Source organism: Cyrtonyx montezumae, unplaced genomic scaffold (genome assembly GCF_038088225.1).
Source record: "Cyrtonyx montezumae isolate F1298 unplaced genomic scaffold, pur_monq_1.0 scaffold_17, whole genome shotgun sequence".
In the NCBI taxonomy this organism is placed as follows: domain Eukaryota; kingdom Metazoa; phylum Chordata; class Aves; order Galliformes; family Odontophoridae; genus Cyrtonyx; species Cyrtonyx montezumae.
In genome coordinates, this window is record NW_027071903.1 from 16,271,886 (window position 1) to 16,298,470 (window position 26,585).

At 49.6% G+C, this 26,585-nt stretch overlaps 2 protein-coding genes across 3 annotated transcripts in view; one reads left to right on the top strand and one right to left on the bottom strand.

The window, feature by feature from the left end:
- On the top strand, positions 1–3,675 carry SLC38A8 (solute carrier family 38 member 8). Its single transcript, XM_065734217.1, is given in 11 exon segments — positions 1–177; positions 757–955; positions 1,025–1,169; positions 1,281–1,385; positions 1,537–1,594; positions 1,723–1,847; positions 1,849–1,912; positions 1,947–2,119; positions 2,202–2,401; positions 2,509–2,560; positions 3,503–3,675. Coding segments are annotated over 11 exon segments (1,395 nt in total). The 3' UTR covers positions 3,600–3,675.
- A 182-nt stretch (positions 3,676–3,857) lies between these two features.
- The window catches only part of NECAB2 (N-terminal EF-hand calcium binding protein 2), a 48,104-nt gene continuing 25,376 nt past the window's right edge, over positions 3,858–26,585 (bottom strand). Inside the window, exons 3-13 of one of the 2 annotated variants that reach the window (XM_065733516.1) lie at positions 24,677–24,785; positions 17,773–17,798; positions 15,350–15,447; positions 6,776–6,912; positions 6,049–6,167; positions 5,869–5,948; positions 5,267–5,323; positions 5,054–5,166; positions 4,814–4,891; positions 4,390–4,481; positions 3,858–4,254 (exon numbers count right to left, since the gene is read on the bottom strand). In XM_065733516.1, coding sequence (XP_065589588.1) covers positions 4,226–4,254; positions 4,390–4,481; positions 4,814–4,891; positions 5,054–5,166; positions 5,267–5,323; positions 5,869–5,948; positions 6,049–6,167; positions 6,776–6,912; positions 15,350–15,447; positions 17,773–17,798; positions 24,677–24,785 — 938 coding nt within the window. In that variant the 3' untranslated portion in view covers positions 3,858–4,225. Of the gene's footprint in view, positions 4,482–4,813; positions 4,892–5,053; positions 5,324–5,868; positions 5,949–6,048; positions 6,168–6,775; positions 6,913–15,349; positions 15,448–17,772; positions 17,799–24,676; positions 24,786–26,585 lie in introns of both variants that reach the window. The other variant, XR_010622014.1, reaches the window with a different exon arrangement.

Here is a 26,585-nt window from a genome sequence, read left to right on the forward strand (position 1 = left end):
ATGGAGGGAGGCGAGGGCCAACCACTGCTGGGGCTGCAGAACACGGACAGCGCTGGGCTCTCCTCTGCTGGCGCCGTCTTCATCATGCTCAAGTCTGCACTGGGTGCCGGGCTGCTCAGCTTCCCCTGGGCGTTCAGCAAGGCTGGGGGTGCCCTGCCTGCCATCCTGGTGGAGCTGGTAAGGGAATGGGGGATGCCCAAAGGGGTAGCTCCGGGATGGGGGTGGGAATGGGGATGGACAAGGGTGAGGGTTGGGATGGGGATGGGGAGAAGGATGGTAACAGGGATGAGGACAGGGAGGATGCAGTGTTGGTAGAGCCTGTTTGGGCATTCCCAGCTCTTCTGGGATCTTGGAAACGGTGCCCAAAAGGAAGCTGAGGTTGTGGCTGAAGCGGGATCCGGTTGACAGCAGGAGTTAAACTTCTCACAGCATGTTTGTCACCGCGGCTCCAGGGCCCTTCCTGCCACGAGGCGTGCAGACCCCATGCCAGGACAAAGGCTGCAAAAACCGCTACCACCCTTTGCACCTTTTACACTGAAGTCAACTTGTAGCTCGACCTAAAGCATGTTTTCATTGTTGGTCCCCTGCATACCCTGAAAACCCCAATCCAACCCCAAAGGACCGCAGAACTCTTTCTCCTCCTCCTTCCCCCTTCTCCCTGGGGCCACGGCCAGGAGGACGGGTTGGCACTGAGGCTGACCCACACATCCCCTGCGCGTCTCCGTGCGGGGCCGTGCCTCCCGCTGTGTCCCGCAGGGCTCGCTGGTGTTCCTGGTGAGCGGGCTGGTGGTGCTGGGCTACGCGGCGGCACTCAGCGCCCAGCCCACCTACCAAGGCGTGGTGCGGGAGTTGTGCGGCCCAGCGGCGGGGAGACTCTGCGAGCTCTGCTTCCTCCTCAACCTCTTCATGATCGCCGTGGCCCTGCTGCGGGTGGTGGGCGACCAGCTGGAGAAACGTGAGCTCCTGGGGGCTGAGGGGTGCTGAGGCGCTGCCCGTGCTGGGAGCAGCCGCCTCCTCCCCGCAGTGTGCGATTCGCTGTACCCGCCCGGCGCGCTCGCCGAGGGCCCCCCGTGGTACGTGGATCAGCGCTTCACCCTCCCGGTGCTCTGCGGCTTGGTCATCTTCCCGCTGTCCGTGCCCCGGGAAATCGGCTTCCAAAAGCACTCCAGGTACGGCCCCATCTCCCCGCGCCCACAGCCGTCCTGCGCTGGGACGGCCGCCCGCAGCGCCCGTCCCGGGCCCTGATCCCCGCCCGCCCCCTGACGGCCGCGTCCCCGCAGCATCCTGGGCACGCTGGCCGCCTGCTACCTGACGCTGGTCATCGTGCTCAAGTACCGCCTGCAGGATGGGAGCCTGGGACCCCCGCAGGCCGCCCGTCCCCCCAGGTAACGCAGCGCCGTCGTCCCCCTGGCCCGCTCCAGCCGTGGCACAACAGAGGAAGCGGCCCCAGACGAGCAGGCGGGGGGTTCCGCGGGGGGAAGGCCGATGCCACCGGGACCTCGTCTTATTTTGCTCTTCCTCCTTGCTGTGTCACAGGGCCTCCTCCTGGGCTTCCATGTTCAGCGTCATCCCCACCATCTGTTTCGGGTTCCAGGTATGTCCCCATCCAAAGGGCGCTGTTGGGACGGGTTTCCTGTGGGAAGCTGCAGGGCAGAAGGTGTCCCTGGGAACACCGCCGTGGGCTGCTGCATGAGGGGAGCTGGCTGTGCTGTCCCCTTGCAGTGCCACGAGGCCTGTGTGGCCATCTACAGCAGCATGCGCAACCAGAGCTTCTCCCACTGGGTGGCCGTCTCTGTGCTCTCCATGCTCATCTGCCTTCTCATCTACTCCCTCACTGGTAACCCCAGTACCACCACTTCCTGGGGGTCTGTGGGTCCCTCCTTCCCGCCTCTGTACCCCATTTCTGCTGGTGGTATGGGGCGTTGTTATCCCCTCCCTGGTGACAGCCCATGGCCAACTCTCGGCTTGCAGGGCTCTATGGCTACCTGACCTTTGGTGAGGATGTGGCTCCCGACATCTTGATGTCCTACCCTGGGAACGACCCCGTTGTTATTGTTGCCCGCCTGCTGTTTGGTGTCTCCATTGTCACCATCTACCCCATTGTGGTGCTGCTGGGACGGTGAGTGGGCACTGCTGGGCCATCCCTATCCCCTCAGTCCCTCCCGTGCCCCTCCAGTACCTAAGCTGTCCTCACTGCCCAGGTCAGTGGTGCAGGACCTGTGGGCACACCCCAAGCTTGGGGCCACACTGGCATCTGAAGGGCATGAGTGGCAAAGCCGTGTGGCACTGACCATCTCATGGATGGCTGCCACACTCGCCATCGCCTTGTTCGTCCCTGACATTGGCAAGGTCATCGAGCTCATTGGTGGCATCAGTGCGTTCTTCATCTTCATCTTCCCAGGCAAGCATAGGGAGGGAGTGGGATGGGGAGCTGCAGGGCCCTTGTGGCCTTGTTCCTGGGGGCTCTCTAAACACGAGGTTGGAGCTGAGCATGTGTGCTTGTGGCAGGGCTGTGCCTGGTGTGCATGACGGGGACACAAGCCATTGGGGCGCCCAAAAAGTGAGTGCAGGCTTGGGGGTGGTACAGGGCATGGGGCACAGGGTCCTCCTGGTTGATGGCTGGGGCATGGGGTCCCTGTGGGAATATGCGTGATGGGGTGGGAGCCCCATGTGGAGGGAGGGATGGGATTTGGAGCAGCACTTAATGTGGGACATGAAGGCTCTGATGGGTTGGAGAAGTTGGTGTGGGGTCATTTCCCAGTATAGGGAGGGCATCATGGGTGCACTCAGGTATGAGGGATGTGCATGGGCATCGTGGGTGTGCCTGGGTGTCAGGGATGACAGTGTACCAGGGATATGCCCAGGTCTTGGAGAGGTGCCCACACAGTGGGAATGTGCTCAGATATCAGAGATGCGTCCAGGCATCAGAGTACCACAGATGTGCCCACACACTAGGGAGGTGCCCAATAGTCAGGGGTGTGTCCATACATCAGGGTTGTGATGGTTTCGGGGAGAAGCCCAGGTTATCAGGGGATGTCCCACGTGCCAGGGATATGCCTGCAGGGGACTGCAGCCCTGGGATTTGGGTTTGAGATGCTGGGGGGCCAGAGAGGCTAGGTATTTAGTGAAGGGTGGCCCTTGGGTGCTTCCTAGGCATTGTGTCCCCATTGCTATGCCTGGGTAGTGTCTGGGGCAGTTTGGGGAGGTGACCCCCACCCCTTTCTGTGCTCCTCGCCCACCCGGCGCTGGTGACCCCATGATGGAGCAGCAGCACAGCTTGGGGGTAAGTGTCACACCTGGGGGGCTCAGGTTGGCCCTGGTAGCCACTGTGAGTCTGCTGCAGTGGCAGTGAGGACAATGAGGACATCTTAGGGGGTGGCTGCCAGGCTTCTGACCAGGTGTTGTTTGTCATTGCACAGGAGCTGGAGCAGCACGGGACACTGCGGAGACCCATAGCTGAAGCAGGGGCCTTGTCCCACTGCTCTCCCTGTTGTCTCCACAGGGCTGTGCTCATCACCTGGGGTGTCCTCTCTGTGCTGGGGGGCACCTTCGTGTGTGGGCAGAGCGCTGCCCTGGCCGTGATGGGTCTGCTGCGTTGAGGGGATGTGCACCCCTGTGTCCTCCCATGTCCCCCACCACCCTATCCCAGACACAGCCACACTGCAACTGGCTTCCATCATGGTTTATTCAGAATCTTCAGTTCTGTTGTTCTATTATTAATAAATGCTTAGGTAGAGGGGGGTCAACTTGCAAGGCCCTCACATTCCCACACGAGGCTGGGCAGGATGGGGCAGGATGTGCAGACAGGCAGACAGACCGACAGGCACACATGGATTTACAGACCCTGGGGCTGGGGGAGCAGCCCCCCCCAGGCTTGCAAGGCACCTGCCTCCACCCTACTGCGGCCCCATGTCCCCCTCACATCTCCATCCCTTCTCCATCCCATGTGCCAGTTCTACCCACCAAAGTCCCCTCCTGCACACCGAGGGGTCTGCTCCTACCATATCCACCTCATCACCACCCCCTCCTGGGCCCCAAAGAGCTCACCCCATGTAGGGAGAGGTGCCCCAGGAGGGGGGCAGCTGAGGGTAAGGTGCTGCTGACAGGAGACAAGGGGGGTTCCTTTGCTGCAGACAGGTGACAATCTCACCTCCCTTCAGCCAACACAATAGGGGGGGGACAGTGCCTGGCAGGGGGTTGGGGGCACAGCCAGGTCCCCACACTGTCAGTCTTGGCTCAGGGTGCACCAGGCGGCTGCAGGAAGAAATCATCTGGAATCACCCAATGTCAGCCCAGCATGCATCCCCTCAGCTCCACCAACTGTGCTCCCCACTGCCCAGGGGCTGCTTGTGCCCCCACCCGGGGTCCTGCCCCCACCCTAGGTCCTACCTGGCACAGCCACGCTAGAAACGGCCTCGGGCTGGCTCAGTGCATCCACCTTGACGTGCTGGAAGCCCTTGTAGGTGGCACTCTGCAGGTGCCTGCGGTGTGTCACAGCCCAGAGTTACCATCTTGACCCCCCAGATCATCCCACACAGCTTCCTCTGAGGGAAAGAAGGCGGACCTCTCCTCCCTGTGCCCTCCCCCTGAGCATCCCCATTCTCCCCCATCCCATGACCACCCAACCCCACTTATCCATCTGGACTGCCTGAACCCTGCAGACACATCCCTGGGACCCCCACTCCTGCCACCAGGAAGTGGACAGCAGACCCCCCCCACATGCCCAAGGCACTGGCTCAGCCAAGCCCTGCTCCCACCCCTCAAAGCTTTTCCAACCCCCTCAACTGGCAGCTACCCACTCATCCCTCTCTACCTCTTCCAGTCCTCCTCGGTCTCCCAAAACTCATAGACAATGAAGGTGACTCCGTCGGGCAGCTTGACCGCAGTGACGCTGGCAGTGGTGGGGGTAGGGTGAACTGTTGGGGGAACACCCACAGCCTCCCCATGGGGGCACCCCCAGCTGCTGTCCTTGCAGCCACTGAGGGCGCCCCCAGCTCCCAGCACCTCAACCTCCCACTGACCCCATCCCCCGGTGCCTCCCCTGGGTACCCACTGGAAGCAGTCCCTCTTCCCGGCCACGCTCTTCAGGTACTGCTTCAGGGAGCTGCAGAACTCGCCCAGGTGCTTGTGTGACACTGTCATCTCATCCCGCACCAGGAGGAGGTACTGGGAGAGGGGTCAGAGCAACATGTGAGACCCAATGTGTACAGCATCCCCCCCCCAGGGACACCATGGGGTGATGAGGGTGGGACAGCCACATGCTCACCGCACAAGCTGTGCTCTCGCTGTCCGACAGCCGCTGGTGCAGGTCAAACCAGAGAGTCTGCAAAGGGGAAAGGGAGGATGAGGCAGTGTGTGCCTTTGCTGTCCACTGCTTGGGAGCAGCCACTGAAGGAGCCCTGGTGCAGGAGGAGCATTACAATGGTTTGGGGGCAGCAGTGCCCCATAAGAGAGGAGGGGAATGGAAGTCACTTCCTGCCCTGGGAACACTAGGATGCTTGGAAGAGCCCAGCCTGGTGCCCATGGGAATCACCAGGTGAGAGTTGGCATCTGAAGGCACATGGCACAATGGAGACCTTGGTGAGGTCTAGGCCAGGGACCTGGCACATGGCTCCACATCACCACGTCAGCCCTAGAATGGCCCCAAATTGCCAACCCATTTCTCCCAAGGGAAATCACTGTCCCATACCCTTCTGCTCTGAAAGCGTTGGGTAAACCTCGAGGGTTTCAGAAACATCTGGCACCTTGGTATTCCCTCTGCCTGTCCCTAGATGGAGTAAGACTGCCTCTGCAAGAGGCTTCACCTCCATGGCACTCTTGCCAATGGTGGAGGTGGCTGGGGCAATGCCGAGCAAGCACAGTCCCTACCTTGTCCTCCAGCCTGCTGATGAGCGCAGCCAGCCTGCCGATCTGCCCCTCCAGCCCATCCTGCCTGGGCTCAGGGGCACCTGTGGGGACACACAGCAAGAGGTGCCTGTGGGCATCCACCCAACACCTGGGAATGTGCTGCTGCAGGCTGCTGGGGCAGTGGAAGGTATGTCCACTCACCACTCTGGCTGCTCTTCCTGTGGCCCCGGGGCACAATCTGGCTGGTGGGTGTGTAGCTAGGCACAGGACTGTCGTGCCAGGGCTCCATCAATGTGAGGCCAGCTGGGCCAGGGCACTGCCTGCAAGGGAGTGGGTGCTGGAGATGGGCCGGGCACTGCCAGGCTGGTGTTTCACAGCCCTCTGGTCAAGGTCTGGAGCCTTCCACAATGGGGAGATGAAACCAATGGACACCCGGTGCACTCCACTCAGTACAGCCCAGGGACACCCCAGCACCTCTAGCCCTCTTGGTCTGGGCATGGCAGAGCCACTTGATAGTGCCCCCAGATGGGGCTGTTTGGGCAGTGCTGCAGATATCTCTCAGTATTTCAGCCCTGGCTAAGATTAATCTCAAAGCAAGTCTCTTCCACCTTCCCCAGGTTCTCTCCTGTGGTAGGTCAGGGATGGGGGTGGGGATGAACAGTGATATGACGGGGGAGAGAGTGGGAATGGGATGGAATGGAGATGAGGATGGAGACATCATGGACTGTCCCAGCACACCCCAGACACAGCCAGCAGGTCCCAGAGGTGGCTTTGCTCAGAGGAAAGCACCAAGAGCTCCTGGGGAAGCTGCTCCACCAGGTTCTTTGTCCCATCACCCCCTCAAGGGGTGTTTATATGACCCTATAAAAGCCCCTCATAATGAGACCAGCAGAGAAGCAAGGATGGAGGGGACGGGGCAGCGGCCGACCTGGAGGGGTTGGTCTGCTCATCAATGGCATCCACGGCGCTCTCTACGGAGCTCAGCAGTGACTGGGTCTGGTTGGCCGTCTCCTTCAGCAGGAAGCGGGTGACAAACTGGTCCACATTGCTGCCACTCTCATACACCTGTGGGCAGGGACAGCACGGTGACACTCAGCTCAGTCTGGTGGTAGTCACTGATAAATTAACTCAAATGAGGCAGTGAAACTACCTTTACTTCATCCCAGCTCCAAACAGTTCCGTCTCGCCTTGTTCAGCCTCAAAGAGGTTTTCTAAGAGATTTGTCTCTGTTGGTTTAAATTGAGCAAATTGCATCTTTTTTTCTTTTTTCTTTCCTTTTTTTTGGTACTTCTATGTGCTAGGGACTCCCCCAGTAATCCAAACCCTCTAGAGAGGGGAAATAATTAAACAAAGTTTTCCTGGCACAACTGATATTCTTAAAGCACTTGGAGTCTCTTCACCAGCACAGCCCTCCTGCTGCTCTGCCATGTTCTCCTCCCACCTCCCATGGGCCATGAGCACAACTCTACCAACACCAGCCCAAGCAGACTGAAACCAACACAGCCAGACTGACCCAAACCCAACCAGACTGACACCAGCCCAGCCAGTCCAACAGCAGTCCAACTGGTCTCACCCCAGCCTAGCTGCTCCAACATCAGCCCAAGAAAGCCACACCACATGATGTTCACCACCCATCAGTGTTTGGTGAACAACTGTCAGCAGAAAAGAAAGGCTGAGTGGGGTGCTGGGGCCATACCTATAGAGCCCACCTGGTGTAAGTGGGTAGGACAGGAAGAGCAATGGCAAAATCCTGTGCCAGCCTGGGCTGCCCAGTTTGTGAGAACAGCCCAGCAAAAACATCCAGAAGAATCCCAGTTGCTCATCTATGCTGCTGTGAAAAGGAGCAGGTGTCCCCAGAGAGGGCTTCAGTGGGGGAAATTAAATGGTTTTCACTGGGAGGCCCAAGGACATGGTGTGGGAACATTTGCTGAGCATTTGGAGGGGGGCTTGGGGCGGGGGAAGGATAGATTCAGCATTCCCGAATGTTCCTGAATTTCTGAACGATCTCCCACTTCATACACTCATGCTAAGGAGGGGTATTAAACTGACAAATCTCCTCGGCAAAAACATATAATTGCATTTGGGATCTGAACCCAATTCTTCATCATTTCCCGCTCACTGCTGATTCTTCCCTAGGGCCTTGCACATGGGAGCCTGTTAAAACCAAGGCATAAATACATTAATCAGGCACGGCTAAAATTACAGACGAATTCTGATTAAGCCCCAGCAACCAGCCCTGCTCTGATTGCAGGTGCTGGGGTGTCACTGGGGCAGTGATGAGCCCCTCTGCAGTTTTCCCCAGCTGAAAGCAAAGCCTGAGCTGTGCACAGTCTCTGTTACAAGGCTGGAAATGAATTGATCAAACAAACCAAGAGCTGTGCTGCAAATTGCCCCCAATTTCCTGCTGCCCTCCAGGACCCCACTGCTTGCATCCTACTAGCACCACCTAACAATTTCTCATCAAGTCAGGCACATAAGCCTGCTCCTTTTGGAAAATAGAAGGTTTTAAGAAGGCATGGACTATACACACACTTTATCTCTGCCTTGCTGTTCTCTGCCCTGGGACACCAGATGACCTATTGCCCAATGAAGAAGTAGAAAAGTAATGGTCAGCTCTTAATGAGCCACAGATCTTCTCACCGTGGTGTTTCCAAAGGTTTTGCTTGTGCCAGCGTTCATCCTGAGAAGTTTATCTGTCCTCTCCTGTGAGCCACTGGTTTGATATGGTGGTCAGTGAAAACCCACAGCACCGAGATGCTGCTGTCTCCACAGGAGGAACCAGAAGAACCATATCTTTGTGGTACAGATAAGCCATCAGGTTAGACACGAGGGAACTCAAAAAGCAGCTGCTTGCTGCTGATGTAAACATCTGTTTGCAGAGCTATTAGAATCCTGGTGTGTTATAAATGATTTCAGGATGACTTTCTTAACTGTGCTTTTGAAAACCTGAACAGCTATAAAGCTGCAGGTACAGGGAATGGGCCAAGAAGCTCAGAAGGCAGAGCTGGCATCCCAGGAAGTGCTCCCTCATGGCCACCCTTGTTTCCCCCCTAACACCAGTTCTTTACTTCCACTAACACCTCGGTGCTTTTGAGGCCTCTACAAATATGAGGTGTCCCACATGGGTCTGAGACCAATAGCTCTGAAATGAAAATTGATGATTTTTTTCTCTTTTTCCCCCCATTTAATGGACAACTGTGTCTGCCAGCCCAGCTGTGACATATGTACTCAGGAGTGTGTTCAGAGCTCCTAGGCAATCTCTCTGGCTGTGTTGGAGCAAATGACCCCTTCTGTGTTGTGAAAACAAGTCATTAAGGTGACCAGCTCCAGAGGAATCCTTCCCATGGTCTTATTAAAACATTTGTTAACTTGTCCTAGGGAGATGTAATGAAGTTTAGTCTTATTAATTCCACCCCAAAGAGATATTTCCTTCTTCTTTTGCCTGGAAATTTATAATATTTATGGGGATAATACAATAATTGCTGCTTTGTGACAGGAGACCCTGGAGGGATGTATCTCAGAAGGCTTCTTTTTTCATCCAGCTGGATCATTAGTTCAATGCTAGAAAGGCTTTGGCACCAGAGATGCTGCCCTACTGCACAGTATTGTGCTAGCAAGCCTGGTCTGACGGTGCTAATTAGCAACAGATCTGTGTTTGTATTAGAGGAAAGAATTGTAGAGGCAGAAGTCTGACAGGAGATGCTGAACCCCACTTCATGCTATGCTGGGCTTCAGTCTCCCCTGAGACTACATAAGAGTACATTTTCTCTGCAGCCTGAAATTCTGGAACAGATGAAAGCACCTTGCCTCCTGCCTGTGGAACCCCAGGCTGTGATTTTGGTGCCTTGAGCTGCTAACACTGTGGAGCCAAACCTCCCTCACTGGTGTTGCAAACTGGTCCCCAAAATAGAGCTCCTGTAACCATATTCCTGCAGTTATCAAATTGCTGAAAAATGAGATTGTCCATGTAGTTAAATATCTCAAAGCTTCCATGCTGGCATTTCTAAAGGTCACTGTTCAGCTCATTAAGATTCCAGAATGTGAAATATAAATGATGCTCACGGGTGCTGAGAGCCCCACTGCAGCTCTTGGCCTTGCAGAGCATCAGCACTGAGTCCCAGCATTCCCAGCACTGCCTTTGGGTGACAATGGCCAAACTGGGTGCCATTTGCTGGGCTTGGGGACCTGGCAGCCTCTCCAGTTGCTAAGAACACCGACCCAAGCCGAAGCACACCAATAGAGCCAAGCACTGAACTGATGAGGCTGCTTGAGTAAGACCAAAGCCAATTCCTTTCCTCCGTTTCTTAACAAAAAAAGAAAAAAAAAGACAAAAAAAAAAAAAAAAGGCAATTCAACAGCAAAACCCAGCAAAACCTATTGGCATGGCCATGAGGCACCTCTGCCCAACCTCCCCCTAGGTGACAGCAGGATTATCTCCTACCCATCCAACACTTCACAAATCAGCTGTGAAGAGCAATGCTGCCTCAGAACAATGATTCTAATTCCTTGCTTATAATTGCCTGTTTTCTTCCAAGATATTTTTTTCTTGTAATAACAATAACACTGAGACCTTTCTCTTGCTCCTTCCCTGCTCCATACTCTTAACTCCCTTCAGAAGCAGAGGCCAAGAGCTGACTGCCTGACATGTAATCAGTAGCAGAAACCTGAGGAGAAAAGACACTTAAATATTTCATAAATGAGAACATTACCATATGAAAGACTCTCAGCCTTCCTGAAACAGGGGGGAAACCAAATGAGGCAACTGTTCAGATAAAAAGAACTATGAAACTGCATAGATTTTAAAAAATATGATTAAAAATTTCTCCTTTATAAATCCCATCACACTGTGCTGTTCAGGACCTCTTCCAGACTGCACAGGTTCCCCTCTCCTGCTCTGTTTTGAGGCTGGGTCTGGGGGAAGACAGAACCCAGTGATGACAGCTCTGTGTCACTCCTCTTGATCTGAGTCCTGCCTCCTCCTGCAGTGCTTTTCCTGAGCAATTTACTGCAGAACGTCTTCTCCTTTTTTATTAGAGGAACTTCCCATATACAGCACACACATCTTGATCCATAGGATGCTATAGAATAGCATTTTTACACCTTATCCATGTAGTTGTGCTCTGACCACACAACTTATTTGACCCCAGGAGCAATAGCCTTCAGGTTGGGAGGGGAGGTAAAGGGAATCATAGAACCATAGAATGGCTTTGTTTGGAGGTGACCTTAAGGATCTTCTAGTTCAAACCCCTGCTGTGGGCTGAGTGCCCCCACCAGCTCAGTCTGACCAGGGCCCCATCCAACCTGGCCCTGAGCACCTCCAGGGATGGGGCACCCACAGCTCCCTGGGCAGCTGTGCCAGGGCCTCACTGCCCTCTGAGTAAAGAATTTCTTAATAAACCTAACTTATATTTCCCCTATTTTAGTTTAAAGTCATTTCCTCTTGTCCGGTCACTATACACCAGTGTAACCTGTTGATTTCCTTCCTGCTTATATGCTCCCTTCAAGTACTGGAGGATCACAGTGAGGTCTCTCCAGACCCTTCTCTTCTCAAGACTGATCAAGCCCACCTCTCTCAGCCTTTTTTCACAGGAGAGCTGCTCCAGCCCCCTGACCATCTTCATGGCCTCCTCCAAACTCACTCCAACAGCTCTGCCCCTCTTGCACTGGAGGTCCCAGGCCCATACACAGTATTCCAGATGGGGCCATACAAGGGCAGAGTAGAGGGGTACAACCCCCTCCCTCACCCTGCTGCCATCCCTCTGTTGATGCAGCCCAGGATGTTCATAGCCTGGGCTACAAGTGCACACTGTTGTCTCACGTCCAGCTTTTCATCTTCTAAAATCCCCATGTTCTTCTCAGAAGAGTTCTTCTTCCAGTCTATATTAATATCTGAGATGGCCCTGACCCAAGTGCAATACCTTGTTGAACCTCATCGAGTTCTCCTGTGCCAACTTCTGAGCCAGTACAGTTCCCTCCGGATGGCATCTCTTCCTTCTATGGTGTCAAGCACACCACTTAGCTTGGAGTAACCTGCAATCTTGCTGAAGGAAGACCCTACTCTACAAGAAGCTGGTCAGCACAATCTCCAGAAAAGATGCTCTTCTCTCTTACAGTGAGAAGGGGAACATGAATTTTGCAGTGACAGAGATGAAAGAGTAATACATAAACATAATAGTTTAAAAATAAGCTCCAAGAGAGCCCTTCTCAAGCTGCATCTCCCTGCTGAGCTTGGCAGCCTGGCTGAATGTGGCACACAGCCCCATGATCTGGCAAGGAGCGTGCTCAGAATGGCACTGCATGGAGTATTGATTTCTGCTTTTGGAGCCCAAGCAGGAAAGCTGGGGAAAATTCAGTTCCTGCAGAAGTTAAATACCCCCCTTCTGCCAGGATTTCTGGTGAAACCTGTTTTGAAATTCACTTTGGAAATGCCTTCTGGGAGGCTGAATGTACGCTCTTAGATTATTCCTGGAAAACACATCTGCACGACTTTTACAGAAATACACATCATTTAATTATCTTGCTATAAAAATAGATATTTAAATCATTCAGTATTTCTGAACAAAATTATTTCATTCAGATTACATGGACAGGTCATTGGCTCTCACCAACCCATTCACCACGTGTCACTGTCAGGCCATGCCTTACATAGAAAGGGAAAACAGGTTTTGGTTAACGTACAGCAGTGCCTGAGAAACCATATCAGGTAAAACCCTCTTCTGAAAGGAGAGTAGGAGGGAAAGGATCGTTTTAAGGAATATTTCTACTGACTGCTTGATTTGAGATGTCATCACTGAAAAAATAAGCATCATATCTGTTAATTTTGGCAGGTAAGAGTACAAACAAGAGCACAATATGTTGATGCTCTGGACTGCACAATGAAACAAAACAAATCCCACATCCCTCCTTTTTAGCTCCCATGTACACCAGCAGGTGGTGCACGGTGCTGGCTGTACCTTTGCAGGCACTGCTGCTGGAGAAGGTTATGGGCAAGCCACAACAGTGCCTAGTACTGTTTTATTTCTAGAAGTTAACTGCAAGGCATGAGGAGGCATTATCTGGCTCTGAACCTGCTGGTTTTGGAGGTGGCTCTTGGTGGTGAGATCAGCTACTGTGTTGGCCTTCTGTGCTGGGTGAGAGCTGCAGGAGGGCTCACAGACCCTGAGGGAAATCAGGCACACGGTTATTTCCTCAACAATGGAAAGGATACATGACAGAAATTGGATGCTGTAATGCATTACATTTGCATAAATTAACATAACATATCTAAGTTCTGTTTGGCTGTCTCTGTGTTACAGTAAGTTGTTGGTGAATCAGCTTTTGTCCGTTTAGAGAAAGCAGACCTTTAGGATCTGCAAGTTCTCCTACCAAAACAAAGGATCTTGTAGTAAAGGTGGTATAGGTGCAATGCTTGCTCACAAAACACCACTCTGTTAAGAGGGATGTGTGGTGTATCAACTCTCAGGTTTTCCAGTGACCGAGCTGGAGGCACAGCATGGCTCCAGCAGTGATGCCTTGCTCCATACAACCCAGTCCCTTTGGCTCTGGCATTTGCCCACCATGCCATGAAGCATCCTCTGAGGGTTACACAGAAACATATAACATATGTTGGCTTTTTTAGATCTCAGAATTTCCCTTCTTTCCAATTCAACTTTGCATTTTACACAGTCATTGGCAGTCATTGAAGGCAGCATGGTCATCTCCGTATCAGAAAATAATTACAATAACAGATCTTGTTTTGCCATATGAGACCTTCCACTGCTGCATCTAACCTCTGCTGATATTTTATGAGCTTCTCCAGCATGAGAGAATTGCTCCTTTCTCATCTTATGAACAAGAAATAATCAGCTGTCTTTTAAGGTGAGGAATACAAACAGCAATTAAATGCCATGGTTATTGACTCCTCTGAGGGCATAAGGCATCTCTCATGAGAAGTGTGGCACAAAGGAAGTCAGGCTCTGTCTACTGTTTGCAGAGTACTGTTATTAACAGAGGAGGGAGGGAGGGAATCAGAAATATTTCCAACTGCCCCCATTGGGCACCAACACCTCTCTGGGCACAGCTGCAGTGCACTGCTGTTCATGCTGTGAGTCTGTGTGATTAACAAACCTGTGGCCAAAGGATTGCACAAGGCAAGTGTCACAAACTCTGTAATCCTGAGCATTTCTATGAACACATGTCCAGAGTTAAGGCATTGCTACACATAATTAAAGTTGCCAGGACACTCTGATGCTGCCTGGAAGCCTCTGCCACCTAAATACTGAAGATGAGTTTTCTCTCCCATCTAAACTAGCTTATTTTCCATCTTTTCTTTCTGTCTTTATTTTTTTTCCCCTCAGTTCAAGTTTCCTTGAACAAAGTGCATTTTTTTTGAATAATTCATTCATTAGGTTTGTACCACTTTGTTCACAAAATCACTGCAGGGGATGATGCTTTTCACGAAATCCTAATTTGACAGCTCCTTGCTTGACTGCCCAAAGCAGCGAGGAACAGCACAGGTTGGTTGACAAAAGGTAACAGAGAAGTGCTGGGGCTGCTGTCCTCCTGCCTCGTTTTAGACATCTGTCCTCCTGCCCACAAAGGGGCCTCACAACCTCCAGTGAGTCAAAGCCCATGTGCATAACGCTCTGCATCCCCCCCATCCTTCTCCACCGATCTCTAAGGCCATAACACGTCAGGGTTAGGCAGATGACCTTCAGATTTTTCAATTAGGGTAGGTGAATCGTGCCCCAGGTTATTCAATCAAGGGGGGCAAACAGGGTTCTGATGAAGGCAGTGAATTGAGATGATGAATAATGTTCTGCAACAGATCTTTTGTGCAAGTAGATACCCTCATGCTCACATTTTTAATTTACAAGCAGGGGATGAGACATCCTTTTCTTTCAACGTGCAGGAAAGTATTAGTCATATATATTGAACTTTCATTCAGAAGCAATGGTAGAAGGCAGTACAAACAGAAAGTTGCATTACTGAGATTTCTGTTAGCATGGTAATATGTATTTGAAGCATTGCTGGCAGATCTGACTGCCAGAAAATTTACTAATAATGAATGTAAATGAAGCATGAGCAGAGCTAGCAACTTAATTAGGAAATAAACTATTGCAGGTTTTGGTTTTTTTTCTTCTTCTCATGATGTCTGGTAAAAATTTGCAATCAATTCAGATGGATCAATGTCTGGTCAAAAGTTTTTGCCTTTTGTTTATTATGGAAAGACATTAATGAATGTAGATCTGCCCTTCCCACACGGCCTGCCTCACAAACAGCCACAGGGATGGATTACAAAAAGCAAGAAAATCAGGCTCTTCTAAATGGGAAACTGCAAATTTTATGAAGACATGGTCTTTGGAGTATACAAAACACATCCTAAATACATCATGGTATCTCTGATTTTGTGCTGCAATGTATAAGCAGTTCTCTTTCTTTAACCTCTGACCCTCAAAACACACCATGCTGTAGCTTCTAACCCAGGCCATGTGTGAACACTGCCCTTCCAAAGGGCACTCACCCGCTTGGTGTAGTCCATTGCCTTCAGGATGGAGAGATTCAGAGACTCCAGCGAGGCCAGGACATCTTCATAGTCTCCCATGTGATCAGCAAAGTAGTCTGGGGAAAGAGGACATGATTGAAAGAACAGAGGTACCTTAAATTTGAAGCTACATGACACAACGTTGTCTATTTATTGATGGAAAGGAAAACCAGAGGGTGATTACAGAAGTGTTTTCACTCCCTAGGCCCTGATCATAAGACACAACTTGCCCTGGAGGGATAAGAAGGGTTCCTTTGAAGGTTGGGTCACGGTAAAACAGAGCTGTAAGGCAGAGCAGCTGCCATCAAAAAGGACACTTCATTTATTTCTCCACTCCTGCATTGGACCACATTTTGTTTTTGTTCCTCTTGTTTCCAACAGAGAGAGAGATCTCAAGGAAAATTCCATTGACAGCTGTCATGGTTTTATCCAAAATGGTTTTATGCTGTCATGGTTTTATCCAAAAGTATCCAAAATATGAGAAATCTTAGGGTAGTAAAACTGCATGGGAAGCACATGCACTTCGCCTCTGGCAGCCCGAGAGAAAGTGCACAGGGAGAGCTGCAGGTGTCCGCTCCACAGCTCTGCCCCTCTTCTGCTCCCTGCCAGAGCATTCCCTCTTTAACTCCCAACATGATGTGGAATTGACTCCCAACATTGATGTGGAATACCAGCATCAAAACCACAATAGCCAAAGCATCCAAATGACAACCAGATTTGTCCCACTGAGGACCTGGCTGCACATCCTCTCCCTGGATTCTCATCTCAGTCACAGCCCACATCACAGCTACACAGTGTGACCCCCCACAGCCAATAGCTCCACCACTGCTAACCACAGTGTGGTTTTGTTTGTGAGTTACAGAGTCCCAAAAGCAAATGTTTGCAATGACAGCAGTGTGGGGTTGGTTGGCAGCACAGGCACCAGATGAACCCCTTTGGGTGCAACTGACACGTGGCAGCTGAAAGCTATTCCTTGGTACCAACAGTGCTGCTCCCGAGCTCTCAGACTGAGACTATGTGACACCTCTACTGAATGCAACAAGAAATATCTTCCAGGAAACAGTCCCACTAATTAGGTTCTCTTTGCTTAATTAGTCGTGCCTATAGCTGTTTACAGACCTCCACATATCCAAGGAGAAGAAGATATTGGCACAGATAGGAATGTCACAATGTAATTGACAGCAGCTGTTTGCTGCTCTGCTCTGAGCCAAGCAGCTTGTTCTCACGGCAGCATGCTTATTTTTGTTGTTCCTCTTGTTATTAGCCTCCTTGGGGAAAAATAAAAATAAATAAAATAAAATAAAATAAAATGTAAATTGTGTACATTTTTAAAGGCAGAGGAAAACTCTTCTTATAAATCCTGAAATAAAAAAATACTTTTCAGGAGAGACGAGCTTCTGTGGGCAGAGTGTGGCTCTTCATAGCACTAATAATATGGAAGGGGAAGTGCTGATTTTTGCAGCCTCCAGCTATGCACTTCCACAGCTTTGGCTTTATTCATTCATGGAACAGCTGGAGGCAGCTCTTTCTGACCTGCATAGCACTGCTCCTGGTCCCACACGTCTGGGATGCTGCTGGGATGCACATTGCCCACCACAGGATGACATACATCTCCCCTCCCAGAGGACAGCTCGTGTTGTTGGCTCTGTTTGCTGCTGCAATGTCAGTGCATTTTAAATTGGAGGTGCTTATACAATTGGGTGACTCTACCTTTGTGTTCAAGGTGTGCTCAGCTCTGCAAGCTGCCCTGTCACTGGGAGCTCTCCTGGGTCAGGAAGCTCCACAAGCTTCCCAACCTGCCACCAAGAGACATCGTAACTTCCATTGTTGCCAGACCGAGTCCTTATAATTAAAATAATTACTGGAAGAGCAGCAAGAGCACCAGAAACGGTGGGCAGTGGTTGGTATGCAGTAGAAAATGGGCCTAGGCTGGACCTTGATCCTTCCTCCTGCTTCCTGCAGGAGCTGATGGTTCATCTCCCTCCTTTTCTGGCAGCTTCTTCTCCTGCAGAGATGTGGAACAAGTGTTTCTTTTTGCTCTTTAATTTGTGATTCAAAGGATGTGCACCAAGAAGCACCTTGGGCAGCCTGTTATAAGACACAGAGTTTTTCCCAGTTACAAACACATTATTGCTATTATACACCACACTCTTGATTTTTCCTCCAGTCTAAGAGGGAACTGGCACAGGTTGCCCATGGATATGGTGAAGCCAGCATCCCTGGAGATGTTCAAGAAAAGGGCAGATGTTGCACTGAGTGATGTCTAGTGGTATGGCACTGGTGGGTCGATGACTGAACTAGATGATCTTTCCAACCTTAATGATTCTATGGCAAGAATTGATGTTAGCTTTTAAGAGTTTTCATGCACTCTTCCAAAGTGCCATATGTAGGGCTATACTCACCACACAGCTCCTTTGTGTCCACATTGCTGGAAGAGGGGAGGACAGCCAGGAAAGGGAGAAGGAAAAAAAAAGAAAAAGAAAAAAGAATTTAATGTACAAGAGGAGAGAGATTCACTCAGGTTTCTTTTGGGGTCAGCACAGAAATGGATCGTGTATCCTGGCCCCAGGAACTACCTGCTGAAACCAAAGCCATTAGTAGCACAACTCCTCCTGTGGTCCTACTTGCTTCAAATTAAAATTTTCTAATGTTACTTTTCCAAATGATCATCTCCCCCTGACTGTACAGCGTTCATCCAGGTCCTCCTCCAAACGAAACTGCACAGTTTCTTAACATCTGAACGTTTACTTAATGACACAGACAACAGACAACCCTGGGAAATAAGGATTAGTGGCAAGCTCTTCACAGCTGTGCTCCCCACACAATTATTTACACAGTTCAGGCTGGAGAGGTGCCTGGAATGAACTTCTAATAGAATTATATTCTATCAATCCATTAATGTTCTGGGAAGTCAGCTCCTTTACTCAGCCCTGCTCTGACCTGTCAACATAAGTGGCTTATGGAAAGAGATGCTCTAAATCCTGGTCTTGTTGGCAGCAGCCTCCCCAGACTGTCTTGGAGCAATGTGTTCAGGTTCTTCCCGCCCTCCATAGGCTAAAGTTCTTTATCAAACTGTGCATCTCAAACTGGAGCACATTACTGAGAAAAACCCATCATTTTATCCATCATCCCTGGGGTTTTGCACTGCAATAATTATCTCTTTCTTCCAAAAATAATCTTTTACTTCATTGTCTCTTCCTATCACATTATTTAACTTAATTGTGCTTGAATTTAAGTTGGTCGAGAAGCTGCTTTTAATTTTAAGCAATCTTACATTAAGAAGCCTAATTAAAGAAATTACCAAAGTCACATTCAGACTTAAAAAAATACACTCAGAGAAATCAATACATACATGAGGATGGCCCTTGGCATTTCCCAGGATGTTCCCATCCTGTAAGAGCATATTTATCAGGGTTGTTGCATCCTCATCAGGTCACTGCTGGGATTTATTGTCAACATCAGTCCTGCACAGAGGCACAGCTCCAGAATGGTTTACAAGGTGCTCCCATAGGTCACTGACTCAGTAATGAACTCGGCTACCTGGATTTCTGCAAGGCATGTGACATGGTTCCACACAACATCCTTATCTCTAAACTGGAGATATGGGTTTGAAGGCTGGACTATTCAGTGGATAAGCAATTGGCTGAAGGATTGCAGCCAACGGGTTGTTGACAGCAGCTCTGTGCCCAGGTAGAGGCTGGACGTGGTTTTTTTCCCCATACTGGAGGTCACCTCTACCTGGTTCCTTTGCAAAACAGAAGTTTTTCTTTAATTGAAACAGAAAATAAGTTAAATCTACGTATTTTTGGTTTCAGGCATTTGCCTCTGTTTTCCAAGTGGTGAGGCTGCACCAGGGGGGCAGAATGGCCTTGCATCACCACGCTTGCAGGGATGTCTGCCCTTTGAAATCTCTTTCCAAATCAAAGCTGTACCTGGGAAAACCTCTGTGTCCCAAGGATCTAATTAGGAGCCAAATGTGAGAGCTCAGCTCACAGCCTCCAGCACCTTTGCTGAACAGTCCAAGCCATGAACTCATTTGGTCACCAAAGGGAGTGTTTTTTGCTCACTGTTTATGGCTCCCTGCCACGTGAAAACATGCTGTGATAATTCAAACAGATAAATGTATTGGCAACAAGGAAACAGTTTTCCCTGTTGGTTTAAATCCTTTCCACAGAAAAAGAAGTCACCAAAGTGTGATACCCCACCTTCCTTGGTTTCATCTCAACCAACAGAGATGCTGCAGGCATCCAAAACCAAAAACAAAAGTGGGAATTCAGAAGTTGTAAATACATCAAATTCTCACCTTCACAGCACATTTCTCATGCAAATAGCTGCTGGAAGGGCTGCTCAAGCACCATTCAACAACTGAGTCGCTTCTGCTGCAGATAAAAACCCCTTTGCTGGGGCAGATGAAAGGGTTGCGTCAGCAGCTGCATGGCTTGGTTGTTCAGTGGCACAGAAAACTGAGATTTTCTGAAATAATGGGCTCTTTCATTTCTGTCTCCAATTCGCAGCTTTGGGTTCCTGTGAAGCTTCAAACGAGCATGGAAAAAAAAATCCTCTAGTGTTAATCACCTTCAAATCTGATTCTCGTTTAGGAGAGACTAAAGAACAACATGTGCAGTTGAGAAGCACAGCTACACCTGATGATGCACCTCCAGTCCCAGCAGGGACAGCACTTGACAGTCTCCACACCTCAGAAAAAGAAAATACACATCCAGATGCCTCATAATGGGTCAGAGGTGGTCACCCTTGGCAATGGGCAAACAGCTGTGGGTGTTAATACTGTCTCTCTAGGGATGGCCATCTCCCCACTACAGGAAAGACAAGGAGGCTCTGGAGTGTGTCCAAAGAAAAGCAACGATGTGAAGGGACTGGAACACAGTTCTATGGGAGTGGCCGAGGAAATGGGATGGGTCTGTTGGAGGAGCTCAGGGGAGACCTCATGGCTCTGCAACCCCTGAAAGGAGATTGTGACAAGGGGTAGTCAGCCTCTGCTCCCCAGGTAACAGCAATAGGACGAGAGGTGGTGGTCTCATGGTCAAAGGAGGTTCATGTTGGACATTACAGACAATTTCTGCAGAAAGAACAGTGAGGCAGTGGCATAGGTGCCCAGGAAAGTGGGGGAGTCACTGTCCCCTGAGCTCCTCTTCTCCAGACCAACATATCCCATTCCCCACAGCACTGTGCTCAGACCCCTCACAGTTCTGCTCCCTTCTCTGGACGTGTTCCAGGGCCTCCACATCTTTCCTGTGGTAAGGGGCCCAAATTTGAACATAGCACTTGAGATGTGACCTCATCAGTACCAAATACAGAGGGAAACACGTAACGCTCTAACTGTTCCTGATTGATACATAAGCATGTACTCAACTGATATGATTTCTTAAGATGAACTGCTCTCTTTACCTAACGCAGTGCCACCCACCACATGCCAGCAGTGTAATCCTCTGCACCCAGCCTTCTCCACTCAGCTGTCTGCAGTCTTATGCTGGCGATATAATGCAATTTTCCTTGCCTTTTCAAATATTTCCCTTCATCAAAACCATGGCTGCAAGAGAAAGGACTCTGAGCAGAGAGGCAGGCTGGGATCCGTGGCATACAGTTTTCAGGGAGCCAGCAGGAGAGCAAAGCAAGCTGGCTTGTTAAAAAGAAATCTTTGTTTCTCATGTGTTTCTTCTCCTGACACTTAAAAAGATGATGTAAAGATCCACTCCCCTGGTTCAGCCTTTGGGCCACTGGTGCTCCCACTGCAGCAGCCAGACTCCCTCACTCCTCTGAAGAAAGCACATGAGTAAATACACAAGGCTGGAGCTTGAACCAAAAAGCTGCAGTCTCTCAGAATGCTTTCATGACTCAAACACAAGCAGCTGGTTAGAACCAGATATCTTAGTCACTTCTGTTTTTAAGGCAAGATCATGGTGTTTTTTTATTATCTGGAAAAGGAAACCTCTGATGCAGAGCAGCCCCACAAAATCTGAAAAATACAAAGCTCCAGTTCCAGCTGAGGAACTCTGGTTGGTGACACTGCTTGTGATGTTGGCACAGCAAAGCCTGCCCACAGCCCTCATGATGCTGCTGAGTCAGCTGGAGTCAGTCATGCAGAGGCTGCTTGGAAATGCCTGGAGGTAGCATTAGAGATAGCAACATACTCTCAAATGTCTTCTCAGATGACCTCCTGTGCTATTTTTCCAGCTTTATGTTCCTCTTGAGGACCTTCCCAGTGAGCTGAGCATCAGTTCAAGGAACATTTGGATGTTGTGCTGAGGGACATGGTTTAGTGGGAGCTTTCGGTGATAGGTGAACAGTTGGACTGGATGATCTTTTAGGTCTTTTCCAACCTTGGTGATTGTATGATTCGATGAATGTTGGTACCAAGCGTTCCTTCACTCCAAGGGGAAGTTCAGCACAGTGTGGACCAAGCAAGAAATATGTAGTCACAGAGTGTGGCCTAGAGCTCAGAAACATCTTGCACAAAGCCCACCAAACGCCCAGGCTGATGAGAGCCAGAAATTAGAGCCAGACATATAATTTTCATGCAATCATTTCGTCCTTTTCTAAAGGAGCTGGAACTCTCTTGAATAGACTGTGTGATTATGTGAGCTGTGGTTTGTTTCCCAGAGAGCTAATTGAGAACATTCAATACACAGAAATTAAGTTGGTTTCAGTGACTACAGCTATCTCTGCAAGCGTGGACTTTAGCTCCCAGACAAAATCAGCACTGCACTGAATTAGGTTTGCAATGCAAACATCCAAGATTAGGGAAGGAAAAACAGGAAAAAACAGTCAGTATCAACATTCCTTGACCCCAAAGCAGAAATGTTTTCTGTTCAGGTCTGGGAGGACAGTTCAGTCAGCCTCTCTGCCTCAGTGCCCCCTCATCAGATAGACACAGACCACATGCATGTCTGGGGAAGGCAGAATGAGGGTGGTAACAGAACCGAGAAACACAATTCCAGGAGCAGGAATAACCCAGGCTGCTGCAGAATGAGAGGCACTGGAGCTGTCAAGGGGCTGGCCAGGCAGTGTGCTTGTCAGAAACCTTGTGTTCTTATGTGGATGGTCCTTGTGATGATGCCAAGATCCATTTCTGCCCAGGTTATCCTTCAGTGGAACCAAAAAGCACATCTTTAGTTTGCACACATCAAGCTTCCTTGCAAGCTGTTCCCTGATGAATATTCGGGAACATGTTTTGAACTCCTCTGCCTTCGTCTCCATCCTCAACAGGATGCCTTATTTCTCATATTTCTCATCCCCAGATCAGGAGACACTCCTCTCTAGGAGACAAGCAGCAGCCCAAATCCCCAGCAGTGCTTTATCCCCCTCAGTCTGGATTGTTCTTGGATTATTGTAGAACACAGAGCTTCACAGTCCTATGGCCTTGCACAGACTCCAACTTAAAACCATTTTGATCTTTGATTATCAACACAATAAACTATCAGGGAAGCAGAATTTATCAACACAAGCAATTATCCTGGCTTGGGGAGCTTTCTGGCTGCACACAGCCACAGTAATTACCTCCATGCACAGATCTTCCACCAGCGAGTCACATCCACACATGGCATCTCACTTCTGCTCATTAGCACTGACACCATCTTCACAGCTTCTGCACAATTAATAGTGAGCAAAATACAGATGTGTCCCATCTTGTTTACTCTGCTGCAAGCAGCCTGCAAGCAGCTGTAGAGCTATTGTGCCCAATGGGGCTGGGCATAACTCAGGGGGCTTTGGCACAGCCCTGCACCATGCACAAGGCTGCATGCAGCAGGATTCAGTGTAGGCAAAGCCCATTGGTCTTGCATTCGTTAACAGCCCTCCAGCAAAAAAGTGGAAGACTGGGGAAGTTGCTGAAGGCTTCTGAGAAGTGGTATTGCTTCTGTTAATTATACTGCATGCACGCTCCCATCTTTTCTAGTGCTTACCACTGGAGAGAAGAGCTCATTTAGAAAGGGCAGGGGGTGGGGGGAGGAGAGGTTAAAGCAATTAAAATAATAGCTGTAAGCCTAGCTAGGAGATAATGAATGGCAGTGCAGCAGAACGCTAATGCTGTTTTCTGCCTCCCTGTGAATGGACATGTGCAGCTCATCAGAGGAGTCCTGCTCAAGTGCACACACACCTCTTCCCAAAGCCTCTCCCCTGCAGCTATGAAAAATGTATATGATATAAAAGGATTCTTCAAAATCCCCTGCTATGGCTAAATTAGTTTGTTTAACAACCACACGTGACCTCCCCTCTTCTGCCACTAGGGATGAGCACCTCTGTGGGGATGCAGCCCTGCTGATGGAAGTCCATGGAGCGCTGGGCCAAGCCCCCACGTCTCCCCCTGTAGGAGAGCTACAGGCTGTCTTCGTGACATGGTGGTATCTTCAGAAGATCTGGTATCAGAGGAACTCTGTGCTGAATGAACTCACTCCCAGTGCCTGGGAACCTGCCTGGCTTGCACAGCTGTTGTGCCCTACAGTTGCCCTGCAGCTCAGGGAGCACCAAGAGGTGTAAACAACTGCAAATAGAGCAGCATTTCCCAGGAGAGAATGATTTCTAAAGCCTTGTTCTGCCACTAATCATACGTTTATACATAAATATAAATATGTGTGTGCGTATATGTTTGTGCAATATACACATAATTTGTGCATTTCTGGTGGGACTGACATCAATAGCAATGTATCATTACCACCCCTTTAGTTGTTATGCAGTTCCCCATAAGGCACTGCCAAAGCCTGGGGTGAGTGGCCAACACCACAGTGACTGATGGCAGTGTCTTGCTTTGTCTCCTGCTTTGGCTGGTTAGGGGGAAAGTGGAAGGGAGTGTTCACTGTGGAGAGGAAAACACCAGTTGATCATCTCTTTTCAGCAAGAACAGGATTTTGAATATGAGTTGCCAAAAGCAATTGGAGTATGTGACAAACTGTTCCTGCTGTTCCTGCTGCCAGATGCAATAACCAGTATGGATGGGGATAGCAGGAGGGCTCTGCTGCAGATAGAGGATTTTTCTCCCTCTGCCAACACCAAAACTTTTAAATGGAGTGGAAAAGCAAAAGAGATGTTTAAATGTCCTCACAGATATCACTAACCATCACTTCAGACATTATAAAGATCAAATTGCATGAAAGAAAACAGACTGGAAAAAAACAAAATAATAATAATAATAAAACCACCAAGGAAAAAGGGGCACAGGAGCCACCATGACAAAACATGGACCCAGCAGAAATGAAGACTTCACAATGTTTGGCAAAAGAGACTGAATGCCTTCAGCCCTTAGGGGCCACCCAAACAGTGTGCCCTCAGCTCTGTGGGATGGCAGGAACTTACTTTGTGTTGTCTGAGTCGATGGTGTGGAAGAGCTTCTCAAGTTCCTCCTCGTTGAGTGTCCCATCAGAAAAGAAGGCCTGGAACTCTTCCAGGGATAGCTTCCCATCATCTGTAAACAGCAAAATAGAGTGTGAGGAAGGTGCAAAATGATGTGAAACTGAGAGCTGTTTCCACACAGGATCCCAGAGGATCTCCAGGTGGTTCTCCAAGGACCTGCCCTGCAGTCAGAGCCCATACACAACACGGGGAGATCTGCTACCTCCAGCATCACCAGAGACAGCTGCATTGCTTCTGAGTGCAGAGGCACAGGCTGTTACCATCTAATTTGGTTCATTAACCCAAAACAAGCCCAAAGAGGAAAAGCTTACAAGCTTAATCCTAAAACTTAATTACATAAAATAAATGGAGGAGCATTTTGCCTTCCATATGTTCAGGATGCTCACTAAGGGATGTTTAACACACACAGAATAGTCCTGGGCTGGGCTTAGTGACAGACCTCACAGGACCATCTCCATCTCCATCTTCTCCAACACTGTGCATGTCCCAGTGTCAAACAGAAATGAAAAACAGCAGCTAACAAACATAACATGGCACATTTTGCTTCAACTGCCAACTGTTTAAACACATGAGGGCTGTGTAACCTTAATGCTGTGTCTTTGCTTTGGAAAGGAGGTGGTGACATATGGGATCCATCTGTCTGGCCATATGGGACAGATCACAATGCCTGCTGCCAGAGCTGCTGCACACAAAGGAATCATGGAATCATAGAATAAGGTTGGAAGGACCACTGAGACCATCAAGTCCAACCACCAACACATCCCCACCATACCACTGAATCACGTCACTCAGTGTGACATCTCCATGTTTCTTAAACACCTCCAAGGATGGTGACTCCACCACCTTCCTGGACAGCTGCACCAGTACCTCACTAGGTATTATTTTCCCCCTAATATACAACCTGAAACCTAAAACCATCAACTCTGGTCCTATTGAAGGAGTTATGAGGCTGTGGTTTAGCAGTGCTCTCCTTTGCACCAAGAGCTGGACTTGCAGCAAGCCCACTGGCAAATTCCTCACAGGTTTGCGTTGGTGCCCCCTCCAGCCATGTGTACTGGGGTACATGTGGGGTGGCCCTGAAGATGGCCACTGACTGTGGGAAAGGTGCTCTGCTCCCCCCTTCGATCAAAAACTAACCTCCAGCTGTGAAGCTGGCCATGTGCTGACTACTGCCAAGAACTTGGCCATTCACAGCCATGGAAGTTCATACACAGGAAATGTCGACAACTTTGCAGAAAGAGAGGGTATCATTTATTATTTAATCCAACCAGCTATAAACTCTGTTGCTGCTTTTTCACAAAATGATACTCAAGGACAAAACTAGCCAGCTTACCACATATACCTCAATAATTCTTCTCTGAACTAAATAAGTCTGCTTCTCCTAAAATATATTTGCATTGTCAAATGCTAACCCACTTTCACCTGCCTGACACAGATGAAGTTAGAGTGGTGATGAATTGACTCTCGTGTATCTGTTTAATTGGCAATTACAAAAGGAACACAGCAGGAGAACAAAATCTCAAACAACCATGATGAAAAGGGTATAGTTTTCTGAGTAGCACAGTGTCTATAGAGAACCCTCAGCTGCTCACATTGTTTTTCAGTGTTCCTTCCCCAAAACATGAACTCATTTCTGCAGAAAGGTTGCAGGACAATGGTGCACCATCCCCTAATACATTCCATGGGATCAGGGCTTACTGCCCAATGAAGTTCTATCCGAGAGCACTGGGTACTCAGGCACTGCGGGCTTCATTCCAGCTTTGGGATGGATCATAGAGTATCCTGAGTTGGAAGAGACCCTCAAAGATCATCAAGTCCAACTCTTGGCTCCAAGGAACCACCCAAAATTCAA